The sequence below is a fragment of the Uloborus diversus genome, unplaced genomic scaffold (assembly GCF_026930045.1).
Source record: "Uloborus diversus isolate 005 unplaced genomic scaffold, Udiv.v.3.1 scaffold_257, whole genome shotgun sequence".
In the NCBI taxonomy this organism is placed as follows: domain Eukaryota; kingdom Metazoa; phylum Arthropoda; class Arachnida; order Araneae; family Uloboridae; genus Uloborus; species Uloborus diversus.
This window is the reverse complement of record NW_026558414.1, coordinates 103,968-124,682: the sequence shown is the minus strand read 5'-3', so window position 1 is coordinate 124,682 and position 20,715 is coordinate 103,968. Positions and strand designations below refer to the sequence as shown.

General features: G+C 32.3%; 1 protein-coding gene across 1 annotated transcript in view; it reads left to right on the top strand.

Annotated features, from left to right (window-relative positions):
- LOC129233218 (CCAAT/enhancer-binding protein zeta-like) overlaps nt 1–20,715 on the top strand; it is a 93,317-nt gene that overhangs the window by 2,453 nt on the left and 70,149 nt on the right. The window contains exons 2-4 of the mRNA XM_054867275.1: nt 11,661–11,772; nt 12,847–13,035; nt 14,135–14,202. Coding sequence (XP_054723250.1) covers nt 11,661–11,772; nt 12,847–13,035; nt 14,135–14,202 — 369 coding nt within the window. The remainder of the gene's footprint in view (nt 1–11,660; nt 11,773–12,846; nt 13,036–14,134; nt 14,203–20,715) is intronic.

The window sequence follows — 20,715 nt, the reverse complement described above, 5'->3', positions numbered from 1 at the left end:
AAACTGTCGTTAGTTAGAAATTAGTTTTACACCTGTTTCAGCTGTACCTTTGACTTTTCTTAAACTGTTTACTATCTTTTTAGCTTTTATAATATTGATTTTCACACTATTCATCAAGATCAGTATTTAAAAACTTTGTATCGATTTCGAATCTCTGTAAAAAATTGTATCTCTTAAAAAGTTTGAGGAGAAATGAAAAAATCTACTTCTTTGTCCAGTAAACTAAGCTTCTTTCAGATTGAGCTGTGCTTTTGTATCCCTATCATCACAATCATCTTCTTTATCTCCTACTTCGGATTTTAATTTTGCAGCCTTCTTTGTTTTGATCTTTTATTTTCTCCCTAAAGTATCATCAAAAAAGGAAATGCAACTTTCTCTGAGTTCAGGGACCACAAATGATTAATTATTTAAGTAGTTCTGTGCCTACATCATCTTCATAAATACTCTTGTATTGAACCAAAGATTTTACTAACTGTAGATCTTGGTTGGGGGTCAAAGCTGGATCGTAGACAATAAACCATACTTTTCCATAAATATTAATGGTAAACAGCGAAATATCTTCAACACTTTTTATCTTTAAATCAATTAAGGAAAGCTGATCCCTGAGAAGATATATTTTTAAAGAGTATATGAGGCAGTGAGAAGCAAAGAAATGTAATTGACAAAATTAAAATTTTCGAGATAATCATTACAAATAATATGTGCTCCTCTGTTTAGGGGCAAGAGATGGTACTAGTAGCTCTGGTCGGGGCTATTATATAGCATGATCTAAAAAAAAAAGTTCAATGAAAGCCTACCTAGGATCTACATTTTAAACACATTTTATGAGGAACTTTAAAAAGTCCATTTACATCCTTTGCTTCTTACTACGTTATATGAGGTAGTAAAAAACAAAGGGATGCAAGTGGCAAAATTAAAAATTTGGAGATAACAGTATAAATGGTAGGTGAACCTCTCCTCTGTCTTGGGACAGGAGATTGTACTAGTAGCCCTGGTAGGTGCTGCTGTACAGCATGACTTAGAAAAACATTTCAATGAAAGCCTACCAAGGATGTTATCTTTAAACAGGTTTTACTCAAAACTTAAAATAGTCCACTTGCATCCCTTTGCTTTTCACTGATTCATATGGCCTTTGCCATCCACCTTGTGTGATGAATAGTGCCAGATACTCGAAAAGTAACATTGTTTGGAGAAAGACTCCCTATATAAGTTAAGCAAAGAGGAAAGAACTTTTTATAGGCATTCCCAAGCTGCTACTGTTTTTATTTCTCAAAAAGAAAGCTTGAAATTTCATCTGGATTGCTTATTTTGTTTTTAATCTTCTATACTTGCTTTGCATTGCCTCTTATCTATACTATTCATCCTGAAATTCTTGAAAAATATCTGATTGAGGACTAGTGGACGTACCTATTGTGCAAATCAAAACTGCATTCAAACCAACTTTTAAGATGTGGTTGCGAAATGCTAAATACAAAAAATTTCCTGTAACAACTACTCACAAAACGACTTTGTACTGCAGAAAGGAGCAATGAAATGACTGTCATTTTAATGAAAGCCCTAATAAGTCCTCGTCTAAGAACACAGGCCACTTTCCTGGGAATTGTAGTTTTTCTTTTCTCTGGGGGGTTGAAAACCCTTGCAAGACTGGGATTTTTAAGCTAGTTTTTAGCACTGACCACCGAGGAGGAAAGCAATGTTCCGTATTTATGGCATCTACAGCTAATTTCATAAGTTTTACATGCAGTTGTTTGTTTTAGCTTTAAGTTTTAGAGACATAACTATATTACAGTGAAATTCTGTTACAACGAACTTCAAATTACCAGAAATTTTCTTCGTTGTAACGAGGTTTTAGTAGCAATGAAATTCAAGCAACGTAATGGAAATCAAATCGGAGCTGAAAATTTCTTTCGTTGTATCGATATTCGTTGTAACAGGATTTCACTGCATATATTTTTGATAATATTGCTGTTTTTGCTCTGATAGCTAAACATTGTAAGGGGGTTACAACCATTAACTAAAAGAAGCAATGTAATTTATATCATAATGATTCTTTCTTTTAACAGGATTTTGAAAATATTAGCTACGACCTGACTTGAAAAATCCTGAATAATGTTCAATCAATTTTTACAAGAATTTAGATGAAATTAGACTAAAAGAGAATAAAATTCTCTATAAAATGAGACCAGAACAAAGTTTCTACAATGAATGGTTTTGGTTTTACAAATGAAAAACTGCGTTTTTTTGCTAAAAATTGGCATTTTTCGTAACTTTAGCCTCCTTGTGGCACGTGTTAATATCATCGAAATGACTTGAAACTTTCCAAATCACATTTCCTAGTCTATGGGCACATTTTAGGGGGGTGCCACTAGAGATTAGTTAAAAAAAGTTTTTCCCCATGTACCTTGTGATTACTATAACATACAGTCGAACCTCCATATATCGAACTTCCATATATCGAAATTTTCTATATATCGAAATTTCAGCAAATTCCTATGTTCATTACATAGAAAAATTGTTTATATATATCGAAAAAATCTCTATATATCGAAATTTTTTTCGAGACATGCGTAGATTTTTTTTTCCACTTCAGACTGTTTGTCAAATGAAAATTCGGGGAGAAAATTATGTTCACTAAAGGTTGCTACGAAACTCATAAGGAATCTGGGGTTGAGGGCTGTGTAGATAGGTCGTTGCTCCGTTCTGGAGTTCATAAATTCCCCTCAAGTTTATTTCAAATCTAAGTTGTAACCAGTAACACTGTAAAATCAGTTTCAAGTTATCCCTTTTATCTGTTGATTATCATTCCTAGTTTTTTAGCTTCAGTAAAAATCATTCAAGTGAAGTAGATTGATTTTTTACTTTTCTCTCGATTACACTGTCAAAATGAAACCCCCCTAATGTTGCGAATCAAGATAACTGCAGAAGAATGAAGATGTATGACGGCACAAAAATGTAATTTCTGTTAATTTTTTATTTTTCAACTTTCATTTAATCCGTTGCTCGTATAAATTAGAAATTGGGTTTTTATATACGAAAATTAGCTTTAATTTTAGTGATTTAGGAGATTTGTACGATAAAATAAGATCGTTTCTATATATCGAAATTTCTATATATTGAATTTTTTTCTGGAAATTTGCTACTTCGATATATGGAGGTCCGACTGTATTTGTTTAGAGCAGTGGGCCCAGCCCTTTTTATCGGAGAACTGCACCTTAGAATGAATATGAATCTTGTGGGCCAAAACACTGAGAAAAAATTTTAATATATAAGTATTTAAAAGTTTCTTACATAAAGTGGAAATGGAAAGAAAAGTACAAACAAAGAGTTGTTGTTATACTACATGCTTATTTTATTAATACAAAGTTTTCTGTCTGCTTTTAAAAACCAATTTCTAACTTCGTTAGGCAACAAATTTGCAACAATTGTCTTAAATACTGATTGAAATGGATGGATTGCTTTGGAGGGTTAGTTTTTGAATATAACAGACCATATACATAATTTTCATAGGCCGTGTAACATGCATGGCCGACAGGATATAAGTTGGATACTATACTTTTAGAGGAATATGTTTGGACAACTTAAAATTCTTAAGAACACCAAAATATTTATACATTTTGCTAGATTAACATACAAAAAAACTTGATTGTGGAAAATTAATGTTGTCAACAAATATCTAAAAGAGATTGCCGAGTTTAAAGGTGTTTGAAAAGCAAAATTTTTCAGGTGCAAAACAATTCTAAAAAACTCACCATTTTATCTCACCAGACCATAAATTTACAGTATTATTATTATGTACAGAGGTTTTTGTAGAAGCACATTTCACGCATTCAAAATTAAATGTATGACTCAAAAATTTCGTCAACATGCAAATAATCATGCTTTGTATTTTAAATAAAAATTGATTAATGAAAATGGTGGGGGGGGGGGAAGCAATTAGAACTTAAAATTACATTTGAATGTTCTTTATTCTTTTAACACCGGAATGGCTGTAGGGGTCAATCTATCCCAAATCAAATTTGTGTAAATATTAATCTGCAAAAGAATTAGCCATTCAGAATTTTTATTTCCGAGATATTAATTCTTATACCTAAAATCAGGGTGAGGGTCAGAATGATCCTTCGCTTAGTAGCTGTAAAATGAAACTATTCTTGGAATCATCAGTAACAGTCAAAACTGCTACACCATTGGTATGAAAAGGACGTACACACTGGCGCAAGTATGTACCGCACGACCCCGCAACGCTGGGAGGCCCGGAGTCGGGAGGGGCCCGATAATTTTTGAGCTTCTTTTTCTCTCAATTTTATAAAAAATTTCTGTAAATAAAACTTAGTTTGAAAAATTTATATTGGTTCTGGGGCCCCCTAGAACCCCAGAACCTATCAACGTAGAACCCCCGTTTAAGATATCGGGCACCCTATGCCAGACATTTTTCCTGAGCCCTCTTACAAATATTACAAATTTTGTCAAATACAGTCCAAATATTACAAATTTTGTCATTTGCTTAAACAGTTTTAGCCAATTTGGGGCTCACAAATAGCAGGGGCCCTAGGCCATGGCCTATTCAGTAATCGGCCTATAAGTGGAAAAAAGGGGGCCCACGACCCACCTTCCGTGTGCGAAAACCAAACCTTGGGACGGCACTGAGCAAAAAGTGAAGAAAAAGGAAAATCCCTGAAAAAGACAGTCAAGAGAAGGTTTTTGTGTAGGACCTGGAATGGGAGTGAGGGGGAGTTAGCAAGGGCCCAACATTTTTTGAGCTTTGTTTTTATTCAACTTTATTAAGTTTTTCCATAAATAAAACTTGATTTGAAAAGCTTATATTAGTTTTGGGGCCCCCTAGGGCTATAATATCATTCAAGAGTGCCTAAAATTGAATTTTTGCAATTGTAAATAAATTTTGGGGGAGAGTCCTGAAACTGTCTCTTATCATTTTTAAATATGGTCCACGTTTGCTTTTCTAGGGCTTTTATTTCGTAAAATTTTCGGGGGAGGTACTCGAATCCTCCGTCATCCCAATATCATTAAAAATCTCCTAAAATTTGGGGCTTTTAAACTTTGATTTTAAAAAAAATCCCAGGAGAGCCCCGGAACCTTATCTTTCTTGTCAGGTCATCAAAGGCAATTCAATTTTAGGAATTCAATTTTGAAAAATTCCTGGGGGAGAGCCTTCGAACCCCCGTTTCTTTAAAATTATCAAAAATCATGTAAAATTGCATTTTGAAAGCTTCAATGTCAAAACAATTCCTGATGTCTTATCTTTCACCCCTTTCCCTTTATATAATATCCTAAAAATGCATTTATGCACCACTTTCAATGCTGTTAGGGCAAGAGATGAGGTGGTTTGGAACTTGCCCCGAAGTTTTCCGAAATCGAAGAGTCAAAAAGGTAACTGAATGATGGCAAACAATCGCATTTTAAATACTTCAATTTCGAAAAACTACAAAAAAGGTCCCTAAAACTTTCCTTTTTTTTAATATTGCGTTTTAGGAACTTCAGTTTCGAAAATTCTGGGGCAGCGTCCCCCCAATTTAATCCCATCTTCTAACGTTTTCAAAAGTGGCATACAACTGCATTTTTAGAAGTTCCATTAATAAAAATTCCTTGGGCCCCTGATACCATTTTATTAAATTAACAAAGATTTGTCCAAAATTACATTTTTGGAACTTTAATATGATGAGATTTTCGGAAGAGTCCCTAACTCCTTCCCCAAAGGAGGTACATAATGATGTGTGTAAAAGCTTTCATTTTTGCATACTCTAATTCGGGGAAAGTTCGAAATAGTCATATTGGGCCACTAGTTGATCAGCACGGAATTTTAATTCAGGACGATAATGATATTGCTAATGTTCTTAATAACTTTTTCGAGTGTTTTTAATGATAACTGTATCTCAACAGTTGACACCAACAGGACACAAGCTGTAGTACAGCTTGAGGACTTCGTATTTTCTAGGGATGACGTTTTACTTTATTTGAAAAAAATTAAAGAGACTAAGGCTGCGGGACCAGATAATATTTATCCAAAAATTTTAGTTGAATGTGCGGAGGAATTAGCAGATGTAATTGTAAATATTTTCAATGCTTCTTATAACTCGGGGACAGTGCCAGAGGACTGAAAGCTGGCTAACATTACACCAATCTTCAAAAAAGGGTCTAAAGGGAGTGCGGGAAATTATAGACCTGTGAGTCTAACTTCAATGGTTTGCAAAATTTTTGAAACATTGATAAAAATTAAGATAGTAAATTTTCTAGAGACTAATAATCTATTGACTAGTTTTCAGTATGGTTTCAGGAAAGGTAAATCTTGTGCAACTAATTTATTACATTTCTATGACAAAGTTACCATGACAATAAGAAGCCTGTAGATGTTGTTTACATTGATTTTCAAAAAGCTTTCGATAAGGTACCGTGCATGTTGCTCTACTTAGCAAATTAGCTGATATAGGAATAGGAGGGAAAAGTTTTGTTTGCGTAAAAAACTGGCTGACCAGAAGGAAACAAAGGGTAGTTGTAAGAGGAAATCATTCTAATTGGAGTGAGGTTTTAAGCGGGGTTCCTCAAGGATCAGTGTTAGGGCCTGTTTTGTTCATTGTTTTTATGAACGATATTCACAAAAATATTTCTGGGAGCATGAATTGTTTTGCTGTTGATGTCAAAGTTATGGGGACTGTAGAAAATGAAGAACAAAAATCAGCTGCAAGAGGATCTAGATCATATTACAGAGTGGGCTGATATATGGGGTATGGCTGTTAATGTTGGGAAATGTCAAGTGCTACATTTATGGCATGGAAATAAGTGTACAAGTTAATATTTGCAAGGTTCAGTCATTAGTCAGGCAGACAAAGTTACTGATCTGGGGATCTTAATAAGTCAGGATTTAAAGTTTAGCCAAGAGTGTAACATTGCTAGTAACAAAGCCAATATGATGCTTGGGTTTATCAATAGATCTATTTCAAACAAATCTAAAGAAGTTCTTCTGCTCTTATATAGAAGTTTGGTAAGACCTCATTTGGAGTATGCTGTTCAGTTTTTGTCTCCTTATCTTAAGAAAGATAATAATGTATTAGAAAGGGTTCAAAGGCAGGCTACAAGGCTAATAAATGGACTTTCTCACTTAGACTATGATTCCAGGCTTAGAAGGCTAAAAATGTACAGTCTTGAGCAAAGAAGAGACCGAGGGGACATGATTCTGCTGTTTAAATTTATTAAAACGAAAGATATCTATTTCAAACAAATCTAAGAAAGTTCTTCTGCCTTTATATAGGAGTTTAGTAAGACCTCATTTGGAGTATGCTGTTCAGTTTTGGTCGCCTTATCTGAAGAAAGATATTTTTGTATTGGAAAGGGTTCAAAGAAGGGTAACTAAATTAGTAAGGGGACTCTCCGATTTAGATTATGATACCAGACTTAATAGGCTTAACATGTATAGCCTTGAGCAAAAAAGAGACCGAGAGGACATGATTCAGTTGTTTAAGTTTATTAAAATGAAAGATGTTACAGGGCTGAAGTTTAGCACTGAAAACAGGACAAGGGGTCATTCTTTTAAGCTATTTAAATCTCAAGCTAACATGGGTATTAGGAAAAATTATTATTTTAGCAGGGTAGTGGAACCTTGGAACAGCTTACCGGAAGAGGTGGTGATGAGTAAGAGAGTAGATAGTTTTAAGAGGGCCATTGATCTTCACTGGGGATTGTAAATTGACTAGGAACCAATCTAGCCGGGCCCAGAGCCTTTTGCTGGTCCTCACTTTTGTATTTGTATAAAATTTACGGGTAAGAACCCCAAACCTTCCATCCTCCTAACATCACTGAAGAACGTTTAAAATTGCTATTTTTTGGAAATTCAAAAAACTTCTATAGGCAGAGTTCCGAATCTCATCCTTTCAACTAATGTCTTTAAAGAGGGCTTATTTCATTCTTAGAAGCTCAATTTTGAAAAATTTCCAGGGATAACCGATGTCTTAACATCAACGAAGATCTTCTAAAGTTGCGTTTTTCAAACTTCAATAATAATTGCAGAAATAGAGTCACTGACCCCTTTCCATTAAGTTACAAAAAAAAGACAATCACTTCAAATTCGAAAAGTTTAAGACAAAGAGCCCTGAACAAATTCATTATTCCAAACATAGTCTAAAATTCCGTTTGCTAAACTAAAGGTTTAGAAACTCCCCCCATCCCATATTTTTGTACAAGTATTATATTTACTACTAAAAAGTCGCCCGTCAAGGTATGACGGATGAAAATCACTTCATTTGACCGAAGCAAATTGCCTGTTTGGTGATATTTTGATAGTTGAAATCTTAACCGTAACTTCAGTGAATTAACCCTAAACTCCAGTAGGTAGCGTTCATTTTTGACCATTTTTTCGCTTCTTCATTCCCGTGTAATGACACAGTCTTACCAGTAAAGAGGTTAAGTTACTGGATGTCACAATAAAGCCATTCCCTGCATGTTAAACATTACCAAAACATATTATCAAATTATCATATTGTGGCGTGAGTTTCATTGTTGAAACATGTGGGTTACTCAATCATCGACTTTTATTTATATGAGGATTAAATTCATATTCTGCTGCTAATGTTCCCTTTGTGAACTAAAAACTCAATATGCCCCCCTCCCCTTTCTTTCTCTCTTTTTATATATGTTTGTGTGTTTGAAAATAAATTACGGGGCAACAAACTTGAAAAGTTGTACTACAAATATAGATTAATAGGATTTTTTAGTAGGGGGCCCAAAGCCAGATTTTGTGGGTGGGCTGAAAATTTGAAGTTACGCTACTGGACGTACAGTAGGCACTGAAGGTTAAATGGGTCAAGGTAATAAGAACAAGACAGGTTACTGATAAGAAAAGCTAGCTATTTCTCTTTCTTTTTTAATTTGACAGAGCTGCGTTTATACTGCTAGTTGCAAACCATTCTTGGTCTCGGCAGAAAAATGTCAAGAAAACGTTGTTTGCTTGCGGTCAGGGAAGCTTTTGAATACATGCAAAAGTTGTCGGAAAATGAGTCCGAAGATGAAAATTATGACTATGACTTATTTAGTGAAGAATATGCCCAGTCATGGAATGAAGAATAAATCGTCAGATGATAATTTATCTGTTGATTTTGCTACTCAGTCTGACAATGATACGAATCACTTATCTGACAACCAATGTGTAACATCAAAGGCAAGAGGAAAAAATCATAAAGCAAAATCTCCAAATATTACACCAAAATTGAGAGAAAATGGAGACATTTTTGGGGTAGATGGATCAAAATGGAAAATTATTTCTTCTGAAACTAACGATTGTGAAAGAATTTCACAACATAATGTTTGTAAAGAAGCTTGGGGCCCAACATCGTACGCAAAGCGAAATATTGATGATGAATTTGCGTCCAGCTTGTGGAGACTATTTATAAATGAAAGTATGCTTTGTCACATAAAAATGTATACAGAAGAAGAAGCTTATAGACAACTAGGAAACAACGATTGGACCCTAAAATTAGAAGAAATTGATGCGTTTATTGCAATTTTATATGCTCAAGGTATATACTGCGCAAAAGGTCTTGAATTTGATAGTTTATGGTTAACTGTTTTAGGTCCTCCTTTTTTTCATGAAACAATGGCAAGAGACAGGTTTAGAGAAATTTTGATATTTTTACGCTTCGATCGAAAAACAACCAGATCAGAAAATTTGAAAACGGACAAATTTTGTCTAATTTCAAAAATTTGGGACATGTTAACTAAAAATTCTATCAATTGTTGTAAACGTGAACCCACCATTACAGTTGATAAACAACTTTTTCCCACAAAAGCCAGATGCAAGTTTGCCGCAATAAATGTGAAATAAACCTGACAAGTTTATGATAAAATTCTGGATTGCCACAGATGCTGACACAAAGTATATAGTGAAAGGTTTTCCATATCTAGGTAAAGATAAGAATTGTCCTAAAAATCAGAATCTTTGCAAATATGTTGTTCTGAATTTAATCAAACCATTTGAAAATAAAGGAAGAAATGTCACTATGGACAGTTATTTTACAACTCTGAACCTAGCAAAAATTTTAAAAGAAGAAAAGACAAGCTTAGTTAGGACAGTAAAATGAAATCGTAAAGAAGTGCCTACAATTGTAAAAAAAAAACTGAAAACACCCTTGCATGAAACGACATTACTAAAGCACGATGACATCACCATGACAATTTATCAAGGGAAGCAAATGAAAAATGTCATACTACATAGCTCATTGCATCCAACTATTCATATTGAAACTAATAATAAGAAAATGTTGCCAGAGACGGTATCATTTTATAACTCTACAAAATGTGGTGTGGATGTCGCAGACAAAAAGGCTCAAAAGTACACCGTAAAAGCTGGGTCTAGGAGATGGCCTGTTCACGTCTTTTACAATATCCTTGACCTTGCGGGAATAAATTTTTGGATTTTGTATAAACAAGCCACAGAGAAGGAACATTTCAAGGAAAGAGTTTCTTCAGCATCTCGTGAAAAACTGAGAACAACATACATTTCACAAAAACATTAAAGAATATATCCAGACATATTGCATAGCCGAAGTTTAGCCACAGTGACATCTGGATCTGAAAACAATATGTCAGTAGTTCCAATGAGAGTGCATTGTCATGTCCCAAAATGCAACAATAAAACTGTTGACAATTGAGGCAGTGAGAAGCAGAGGGATGTAATTGGACATTTTCAAGTTTTAAGTAAAGCACGTTTAAAGATAACATCCTTGGTAGGCTTTCATTGAAACATTTTTCTAAATCATACTGTATAGAAGCAACTACCAGGGCTACTAGTACCATGTCTTGCCCCAAGACAGAAAAGAGGTTCACCTACCATGTGTACTGGTTATCTCCAAATTTTTGATTTTGCCACTTACATCCCTTTCCTTCTCACTGCCTCATTTTGACTGTAAAAACCCAATATGTGGCAAGTGCACTAAGTGTATAAAAAAGAGCTGTGCTAATTACATGTAATGCATGAAAAATGTATCCATATTGCTGGTAAGAGCTTTGTCATTTTAATTTAGGCATTTTTTTTTTTTTTTTTTTGTAGATTTATTCATAAAAAAAGCAAGCGATATAATTAAAATAGACCACAAAATGTTTCCTTCTTCCTAAAATTATAGAAATTTCTTTAAAATATTAATATTTTTACCTTCATGCTAAAAAATTTACATTACAAAGTGAAATGAAAAAATAATTAAGCTTAATGGGGCAGAATTTTATATCTTACTATTATATTGTATAATATTAGAATAACTTTTTTTCATCAAAAATATTTTTCTACCTGTTTCTAAACATCAAGGAATCCATTTTAAGCTTTGGGTCAAATTGATCCCTGCCCGCGGTTTTAGGTATATGGAAATTTCCGCGGTTCTAGTGTTGAACACAAAATAAGGACACTCAAAATATTAAAATTGAAAATATTATGCATCTCTCTCTTCTTTTTTTTTTTTTTCTCCTGCCATCTAAAATTTCACTCCTTTGAAAATTTCAGGGAATATTTTCACATCTTAAAAAAATGCCTAGCTTTATATGCAATTGTAGCTTTATTAAATCTATGATTGTCTATTTGAAAATTTTGAATAAACTATTATGCAAGTTATAATTTATTTTGACCACCGTGTTTCGTGCTTAACTCTTCTGATAATTTCTATTCCTAGCAACCCAAGATCAAAAATGTAGCAAATGAAACTCAACCACCAGAATTAGTTGCTGCATTGATTGCTGAAGCTAAGAATGTGCTGGAATCTGAAACAAAATTATATCACAGATGTAAATATTCTATGTTGTTTTTCAATTTTATTTATCTCAGTTGTGCATATTACTCATTTTCCACATAAACCTACATTTATAAAGATAATGTAAATTTGACCTGAAAATGAAATATGAAAATTGACAAATGGCCCTATTCATTTCAGTATGCTTGTTTTATTTTAAATATGAATTTTAAAAATTGCAAAGCTTAAATTAATGAAATTTAACATAAAGCTAAATGTATGATAAGACAACAAAACTTTGACACTTAAAAAATAGCAACTAATTAGAACACTAAAGGTTTCATTTTGATCAAATGGAAGTTTTTGCTATATGGAACTTATGCAAAATAGTTTGTTTTGTCTTAATATTCAAGGCCAAAGGAAATCTGGGTCCATTTATAAATCTTTCATGCAATTCTAATTGGTCAAAAGGCACTGTTCATAAAATTTTGATGAACTAAAATAGACTCTTCACTAAACTCAGATTGGCCAAATTGGATCATTCGCAAACTTTGGTATTTTCAAAACAATAGCCAAATCCCAAATCGATTGTATGTTGATTTCTAACTATAAATTTAAAATTTCACGAAATTACTTGATTTTTCACTTTTTTTTAAAAAATCAAACAGCAGCATGTGAAACATTTCTGATATCATTTGAATATGAATCAATTGTATGCATATATTTTATTTAATTTGCTCTGTATGTTTCTTTGAATTGTTGTGTGACTGTGCTGTCTTGGAAGCACATCTTAATCATTCAACTTTCTGATTATATAATTTCTAAAATCAATTCAGCTTAATATGGAGTGTGATAATATTTAAAATCATATTTAACGTACAGAAATGTTCTGCAATAATTGTTTAATTGTGCAAGATTTCCCAAAATATACCCTGCAATCTTTTTTTTTTTAAGTTTTACAATTAGCTTCTCAATCTGCTATAAGATGGTATTCAATGGTTAGGTATATGTTAATAACTAGCTTAATTTTGACCAGACAATATTAATTTCAACTTATTTATTTATATATTTATTATTTATTTTTCTGTATGTTTCAGTTATTTAAAATCATTTATTGTGTGAATTTCAGTGCAAGAAAATAGGCGAGACAAAGACTTTGCATGGATCAAACGAATTCTTCAGTCTGGTACCTTGTCAGATAAAATTTCAGCTCACACAATTTTAATACAAGATTGTCCAGTATACAATATCAGTAGTGTTGAAGCACTGATCAATATGGTTAACACAAAGGGGAAAAGAGAATGCCTTATGGCTATGGGTAAGAACTTGTTTTATGCATTAAATTTAATCAAACTGTCCAAAATGTTTGTATAGCCTTAAGTGTTTAAGAAAATGATTTGAAGTTACTTTTATTCCCCTTCAGTACATAAGTCATTAATTTTTAATTTTGGCATTGAAAGGCTTAAAATTGCTTTGTTGTGCACGAACAGCCTACTTGTAATGAGCCTGCATTTAACAAGATTTTATTTCCGTTCTTAATGGAAGCCTTCAACTTGTTTGTTTTACTAATAATCCTATCTTCTAGCTGAAAAACAAAATTTTATTTTTCTCCTTTTTGAACCTTACAATTCAAAACAAGCATAAATTACTTTTGCACTGTTTTTTTTTTTTTCATTACACAGTAAAACCCTTCCTAACAGACACCCCACTTATGCGTACAATTATTAATTCCCCAATTCCAAGGCTATCCAATTCCCTCAAATAACATTATAACCCCTGTCACGCGGACACCCCTCCATTGTGGTCAAAAAAAAAAAAAAAAAAAAAAATCCGTTAGTGTCTGCATTAAAGGGGTTTTACTGTATTACAAACTGAGTTTTGTTTAAACTTTACATTGCCAGAGATCTGTGTAAGAAGGAAAAAGGGCAAAAATTCACTCTAAATATGAGTGTTATATTGCAGCAGAAATGAAATAAATTTGAATCCTTAGTATTACTATACCTTACAATTGATGCAAGAGAGCCAGTAGAATTGTTCTACACTAGGGATTGAATCATTTTTCTGAGTGAGAGGCTGCAATCTTAAACACTGGAATACAAAATTCTTTTACTTTGGGGAAAGGAAAAACTCCATGGTGAAATTTGTCATTTCTATTAAAGCTACTGAAGCTCTATTTAATTCTCTTATAGTTGTATATATACTGTACTAGTCCGTACCTTTTTGCTCTTAACCTCCTTTGATGAGTAATAAGCTTTTCTAAGGTGTCTGAAAAATAACTTTAATAAATTTTCAACTTACCAAATGTATAAGCATAAATGTATCAAATAATAAAATATATTTAGTTACATTAGATATCCATTGTACTTCATAAACTTTTTTGTTGATGTGTTTTTCATTTATTTATTTATTATTTTTAGATGCATTGCAAGACCTATTTATTGGTGAAGTTTTAGCTGAAGATCGCAAAATGAAATTTTTTCATCAGGTCAAAAGCTTTTTACTTCTTATTTTAAGAAATATTTTATTGCTTTTAAACTAGTAATAGTATATTTAATAAAAATGAAACACCCTGAAGGCACAGTACATTCTATAAGAAATCATATTCTAAAATTCAACCATATTAAAATATAAATTGCTTGCCTTATTATAAAATTTCTCTTAATTTTTTTTCTATCTAATTAGTTTCAATAAAAATATTGCATCCGTTTTTTTTTCTTTTTTACCTGATAGATTAAATGTAATGAATATAGTTGAGATTTTTCCAACCCTTGTGGTAATTACGACTTTGTCTATTGGCTTTTCAAAACTTTTCCACTTTTTGCCTCTTTCAAGTCTCATAATGCTCCTGTTTTTCTTAAAAATCTTTAAAAATTCCAATTCTTCTTAATTTTGGTCCCTTTTCTTATTCTTTCTATTTTCTCCCCTTGAATATTCATCCTCCTCGATATCTGCCAAAAGCGTATGTTTGGAAAACATGTTAGCGTCAAACACGTACTTTGCCGAAAATTGCATACTTTGTTTGAGATTTCAATATTTTTTCATTATTCAAACATTTCAATCATTTTTAATGTTTGGAGGTTTTTCACCATATGCTATTTTGTATCTCCTTATTTTATTCTCTTAAAATTATTTTAGAAAAAATGCAAGAGTCAAGCAAAAAAATTTAGTTCGACTGTCAGTCTCGGATGTTCATGATTTTAATGATCTTAATTAAGGCAACTGCAAGTTGTTCTTTTAATCCTGAAATAGAATTATGAAGTTTTAAAACTGAATTTTATGTTCCAGTGTAAGGTAAAAAGGATACCAATTGTTTATTTATATAAATTTATTTATTTTCAATTCTTGCTATGAAAAGTATGTTCTTCCACATAAGGAAAACTTAGATTTTTCACTCTGTTGTAATTTTTTACTTTGCATACAAACTTAATTTTAAAAAATTACGTCCTCATTTTCAGTACCATAAATTCAAATATTTTTAATTTAAAAAGATATTTTTCTCTAAAAAATATGAAACATTGACATTGATGAGTGATGCAACCAAGATTGAACTCTAGCTTCCTGAATCCTTTATTTGAGGACTCCGGGGATAGAAATTACTGCATCTCTCTTTTAAAATTTAAATTTATATATAAATAAATAAACTTGCAAGAAATGGTGCAATGTAGCAAATTTATACAAAATGAGATGTTAGACAAATGAAAAGCAATAATAACTAAACCATAGTAAAATATCTTGACAAAAAAAATTTAAGTTCATTTCCTTCAATTTGCCTCCCACTCCAATATTGTATTCTAAAAATTTTGTAACAAAATGCTTTAATATACAACTAGTTTTCTAACTACAGCTATTCCCATTTTCCTGACCTCTTTTTAATAACTAAAACTTGAGCAATGAATACTATGCTTTAAGAACAATATGTTTCAGATATTAATTATTACCTAATTGTTTCAAACATAATTAATGTGGAAAAAATTTAATATTACCTTTGAAACTTGTAAATTAGCCGTTTTTTATTGATTTTTTTAATATCATGGTTTCCAGGGAGCTATTTTATGCAGTTTTGGATATCATCCATTTTCAGCATGATTTTATGATTTGGGGGGGGGGGGGGATCTTCCTTTTTGCTCTCTAACCGCTTTTTTCCCAGAATGAACTGAATTCAGTTATAAAAAATTTTCTCTTGGTGCAGTGGCGGACTTGCAATTTTCGGGAGCCCCTTAGAAAAGGGGGTTCATGAAAATAATATTGTAATGACGGAAATTTTGCATTTTTGTTTGAAATGAAGTCTTAAGTTTAAGCGGTTTTTTTGTTCATCATTTGTTTATTTGTCTCTGGCACATTCCTTTCTCTCTTTGCATAAAAATATTTGCCTACTTGTTGACATATTTCGCATCTAAACATTAAGTCTGTCATTAAAATTCGTAAGTTCTATGGTTTTCATTCAAAATGATTAAATTGGAGCCATAGTTGAAAAAGTTTCACTTCTGAATGCAATGTATTCAGATAAAAGAATATGAATGCTTTCGTTTTCTCAAAATTTCACAACAATTCATTTAAGCCTGATGGAAACATTACAAAGACCATATACAAGTGTCTGAAGCATCTTTAGTTAATTTCGATGTTTACTTTCTTTACTATTTGCGTGCGACAAAGTGCTGTCGCACTTCTCTTGCTATGAAGTGTGATCGCACTGTTATTTGTTACTATAATTTTCGCACTACATAGACCACAGTTTACTTCTAACATTTTAGCAAAAAAGAGAAGAAATGGCCAGCAACCTAAAAAGACCACTGGGAGGGGGGATTATTTAACATTTTCCTGTGTGAAACTTGCGATTGTGAGGTACCCGGTAAAAAATATCAGTGAAATGGAACCTTACAACTTAATTTGCACTGTACATATGTAATAAGGAGATGCATGAAATTTATGCAGGAAATTTCACTTGTAAGAAGTTAGGTTAAAAATATATTTGTTGGAAAAAAAATATTTTTATAGTGTAAAAATTCAAGTTAGTTATAAGCGTTTCTATTTAGTTTTCAATATGCATATTTTATTCTGCACTTTTATTGTATACCTTAAATATTTGAGCCAAACTAAGCTTCTTTATTCCACAAAATATGTTATTTTAAGTTTTTTTTTTTTCAAACTTGACTGAAGCTCAGCAAATTATAATATTTTTGGCAATTTATTATTATTATTTTTTAAATTCATTTTTCTGCTGGCATTTTAGTTTCTAGAAATGTTTAGTCTTCCATCTGTTGCAATTATGTTTTTCTTATTATATACAAAAACATTATCCCAATTTTTAATTGTGTGTGTAGCTTCTCTCTCTCTCTCTCTTTTTTTTTTTTTTTTTTGTGCTTTTTACTTATTACTTACTGAATAAGGGGTTTGCCAACTTCCTTCGGATATTAAAAGGGGTTCGCAAGGGGGAAAAGGTTGGGAACCGCTGATACAGGCGAACGACGTTTGCAGAAAATTTTTGGCTCTGTAGGATTTTTTTTTTAACTGTTAACATTAATTCATTTATTATATTTTTAATAAAAATTTATAAAAAATCCCAGTGTTTTTCTGTTGAAACGTTTTTTCAAAAGCCTTTTAAAGCACATGTGTGAAAAAAATAATGGTTTTGGCAGTTTTCTTCATTTGGTGAAAAAAAAGCACAAACTATATATTATAAAAAAAAATTATTTAAAGCACTTTTTTTTTGTCTCTTTCATATTTGAATATAAATTTAATTCTTATTCAAGGGTGAACTAGGCAAAATACTTATTTGCAAAAAAATTTCCAGTTAGGATTTGTGTTCTCAGAAAGCTTTTCATTTTATTTAAGACTGGGTATATTAAAATGGTGATAACATTTTGATGAAATAGTAATTTTGCAGAAATTCGATCATTTATTATTCATCAATTAATTAATCATCGATTTAAAAAGTGGAAAAATTGCTTTAACTAGAAACCAAATTTTGTGTTCTTGCTCTGCTTATTGTTTATTAATTTGCTAAAGAAATATTTTTTATACGAGAACTGCATTTAAAGAAGATAAACTATTAATGTTCTCTAAAATTCTTGTAAAATTGTCTATATTGATAAACATGTTTTAAATGTATTGTAATGATAATGCTTTTAGCTACGTTTTTAAACATTATTCAGGAAAATTAATGTTTCTTTTTTGGTTTGATTTACATACACAAGGTTAAAGTACTCTAGTGTTTCAAGTTAAAAAATATAACTTATCTGAAAAATATGTAGTACACCCAAACCTGTTCTTATGTGGTCTTTTTTTTATGCCTTTTTTTTTTTTGTGCGGTACATTAAAATTTCAGTCAGATTGGGATTTAATTGACAAAATTATTTTTAAAACGAGTGCGAGGTATTATCTTCCAAATGACGACATAGACACCCCTATGGGAAGTTCATGTGACCTCCCAAAAATTTCCTTATTCAGGAAATTTTGTCTGACTACTTGGCAAAAATTATCACTTGGTTTATTTTGATTTGGTTTAAATATTACAATTTTGTAAGTTTTTGGGTTATTTTCTATGTGAGACTTTTTTTACGTGGTTCCTATCCACCACATATTTTTTCTTTTTTACTGTGTTGCGAAAACAACTTTTTAAAGCTACTCGTGAAGTTTCAAACAAGTTTTTTTATGCCGTCCCTATCCTCCGCATAAAAAGTTTTGGGTGTATTTAAAATTATTTTTGATTTAAAATGAAAACATAAGAGATCCCAAACAGTTGCAATATTTGCATTGTTTAAAAAGTTTTTTATTCATTTTGCAGTACACTGCAAACCAACAGGTTTATCAAAAATGTATTTACTTATTTTCCTAGCTTGATATACCATTTGGTGAAAAAAGTACTATTTGACATAAAAATATCAAAATTACAATCATAAGCTTGTTGAAGATTTTCCTTTTTTTTAATTATATGAGTTTATACATGTCTTCTAGTGATGGGCATAATCGAGTTCTCATAATCGAATCACTCGATTGTTCAAGATCAGTCGAGAACTCGATTATCACTTCTCGAGTTCTCGAGCGATGAACTTCTCGAGTACTCGATTATCACTTTTTGAGTTCTCGAGCGATGAACTTCTCGAGTTCTCTATTATCACTTTCCGAGTGCTCGAGCGATCAACTGCTTGAGTTCTCGCTTTGAATTTCTCGAGATGTGGAGTTCTTGAGATATTGAGTTCTCGAGATCTTGAGTTCTCGAGATGTCAATCACTCAAGCAGTGTATTCTTCGATCGATTTGATAATCGAATGAACCTCTCGATATAGTTGACTTCTGACAAGGGTGCCCACCTATGGAGGGGGGGGACATGGCGCAGACTGTGCTATTGACATTCTTAGGGGGGGTGTTTTTGTTTAAATAAAAAAATTCCTTTCCTGAACTTTCCCAACGTTCTAAACCCATGTAGCAGTTGTTTTTGAAAGAAAAACTAATTTTTAAAAACTTGTCGTTTATTTGAACACTCGATCATAACTATTTACAGGATAATAAAATAAAAACAGAATCGCTTAAAAACAAAAACGATCTCCATCTATCAAATTGATAGTCACCTTCACTCACTCATTCATTCCAAACACTACCTCATTCCTTCTCAATGCACGTGTCTTATGCACGTCGACTCGGCACGTGCCGATCGCCGATTGGCGATGACGTCAATCGCGTCAGCCCGCACCCAGCCGACGTGCAAGAACGAATTTGCATGGGAATCGATAACTTTTCTTTCAATAGCCAACATCGGCCCCTTCCCCGTGCAAATCACTCTTCAAACATACTATCACTTACACAACATCAAAAAAAAAAAAAAAAAAAAACATCAATTGCAAATGTAACTAACATTTCAAAAACACAATACATAAATATCACAAGTACTCAATCAAAAAAAAATTGAAATTTGAAGAAAATCTAATAAGCAAAAAGTTCAGCATAACTAAAGTTCAATAAGTTCATTTTGAAATAAAGTCAAAAAGTTCAAAGTCAGTGCATCTCAAAAAATCACACAGCATCTCACTGGTCAAAAACTTGAAGTCCGGAAAAGTCATTCTTTCCAAAAGAAAGCACATTCAAACAAACACTTTATCACAAAATTTCTTCAACTCCAATCTAGTAGGTGGCTTCGTAAACAAATCTGCAACATTTTCTTTCCCAGAAACAAATTTCAAACTAAAAATTTCATCATTTATTAAATTGCAAATAAAATGGTATCTAACGTCTATATGTTTTGTTCGCGCATTTTCTACACTTGATTTCGTAAATCAATTGCCGATTTGTTGTCGCAAAATAAAGTACAATCTCCAAGACTGAAGTTCAAATCTTTATCCGCTAGTACATTTTTCAGCCACACAGACTCTTTCGCCGCGTCAGCTAGTGCGATATATTCGGATTCCATCGAGGACAAACTCACACATTTTTGCTTTGTTGTTTTCCACACGATAGGAACTTCGTCGATAAAAATTATCATTCCTCCCAATGAAACTCTGTCGTCCCTACTTGCAGCGTAGTCGGCATCTGAAAAACTTTTCATTTCGATGTTTCGCACTTTGGACAAGTTCAGCTTATATTCTTTGGTAGACCTAAGGGTAACCTAGAAGCTTAAGTAGTATTTCCCAGTGTTTGATTCCGGGATTTTCCTGCACTTGCGATAAAACATTTACCACGTAGGTTATGTCGGGGCGAGTGCGGTTTGCTAAAAATGCTAAACTCCCGAGCAAACTTCGATAGGGAATTCTTTCCATTTCTTCTATTTCACACTTCGAACTTGGGCAATCTAATTTTGAAATAACAGTTCCTTTTACTATGGGTAAAGAAGTTATCGGGATTTTATATTCTTTAAATTTTTCACAAATTTCTTCTATGTAACTTTGTTGATGCAAATACAAATTTTTATGATCTTGACAAAATTCGATCCCTAACAATTTTCTCGTTTCTCCGAGGACTTTCAGATCGAAAATTTTTCGCAGACTTTTTATGACTTCATCTATATA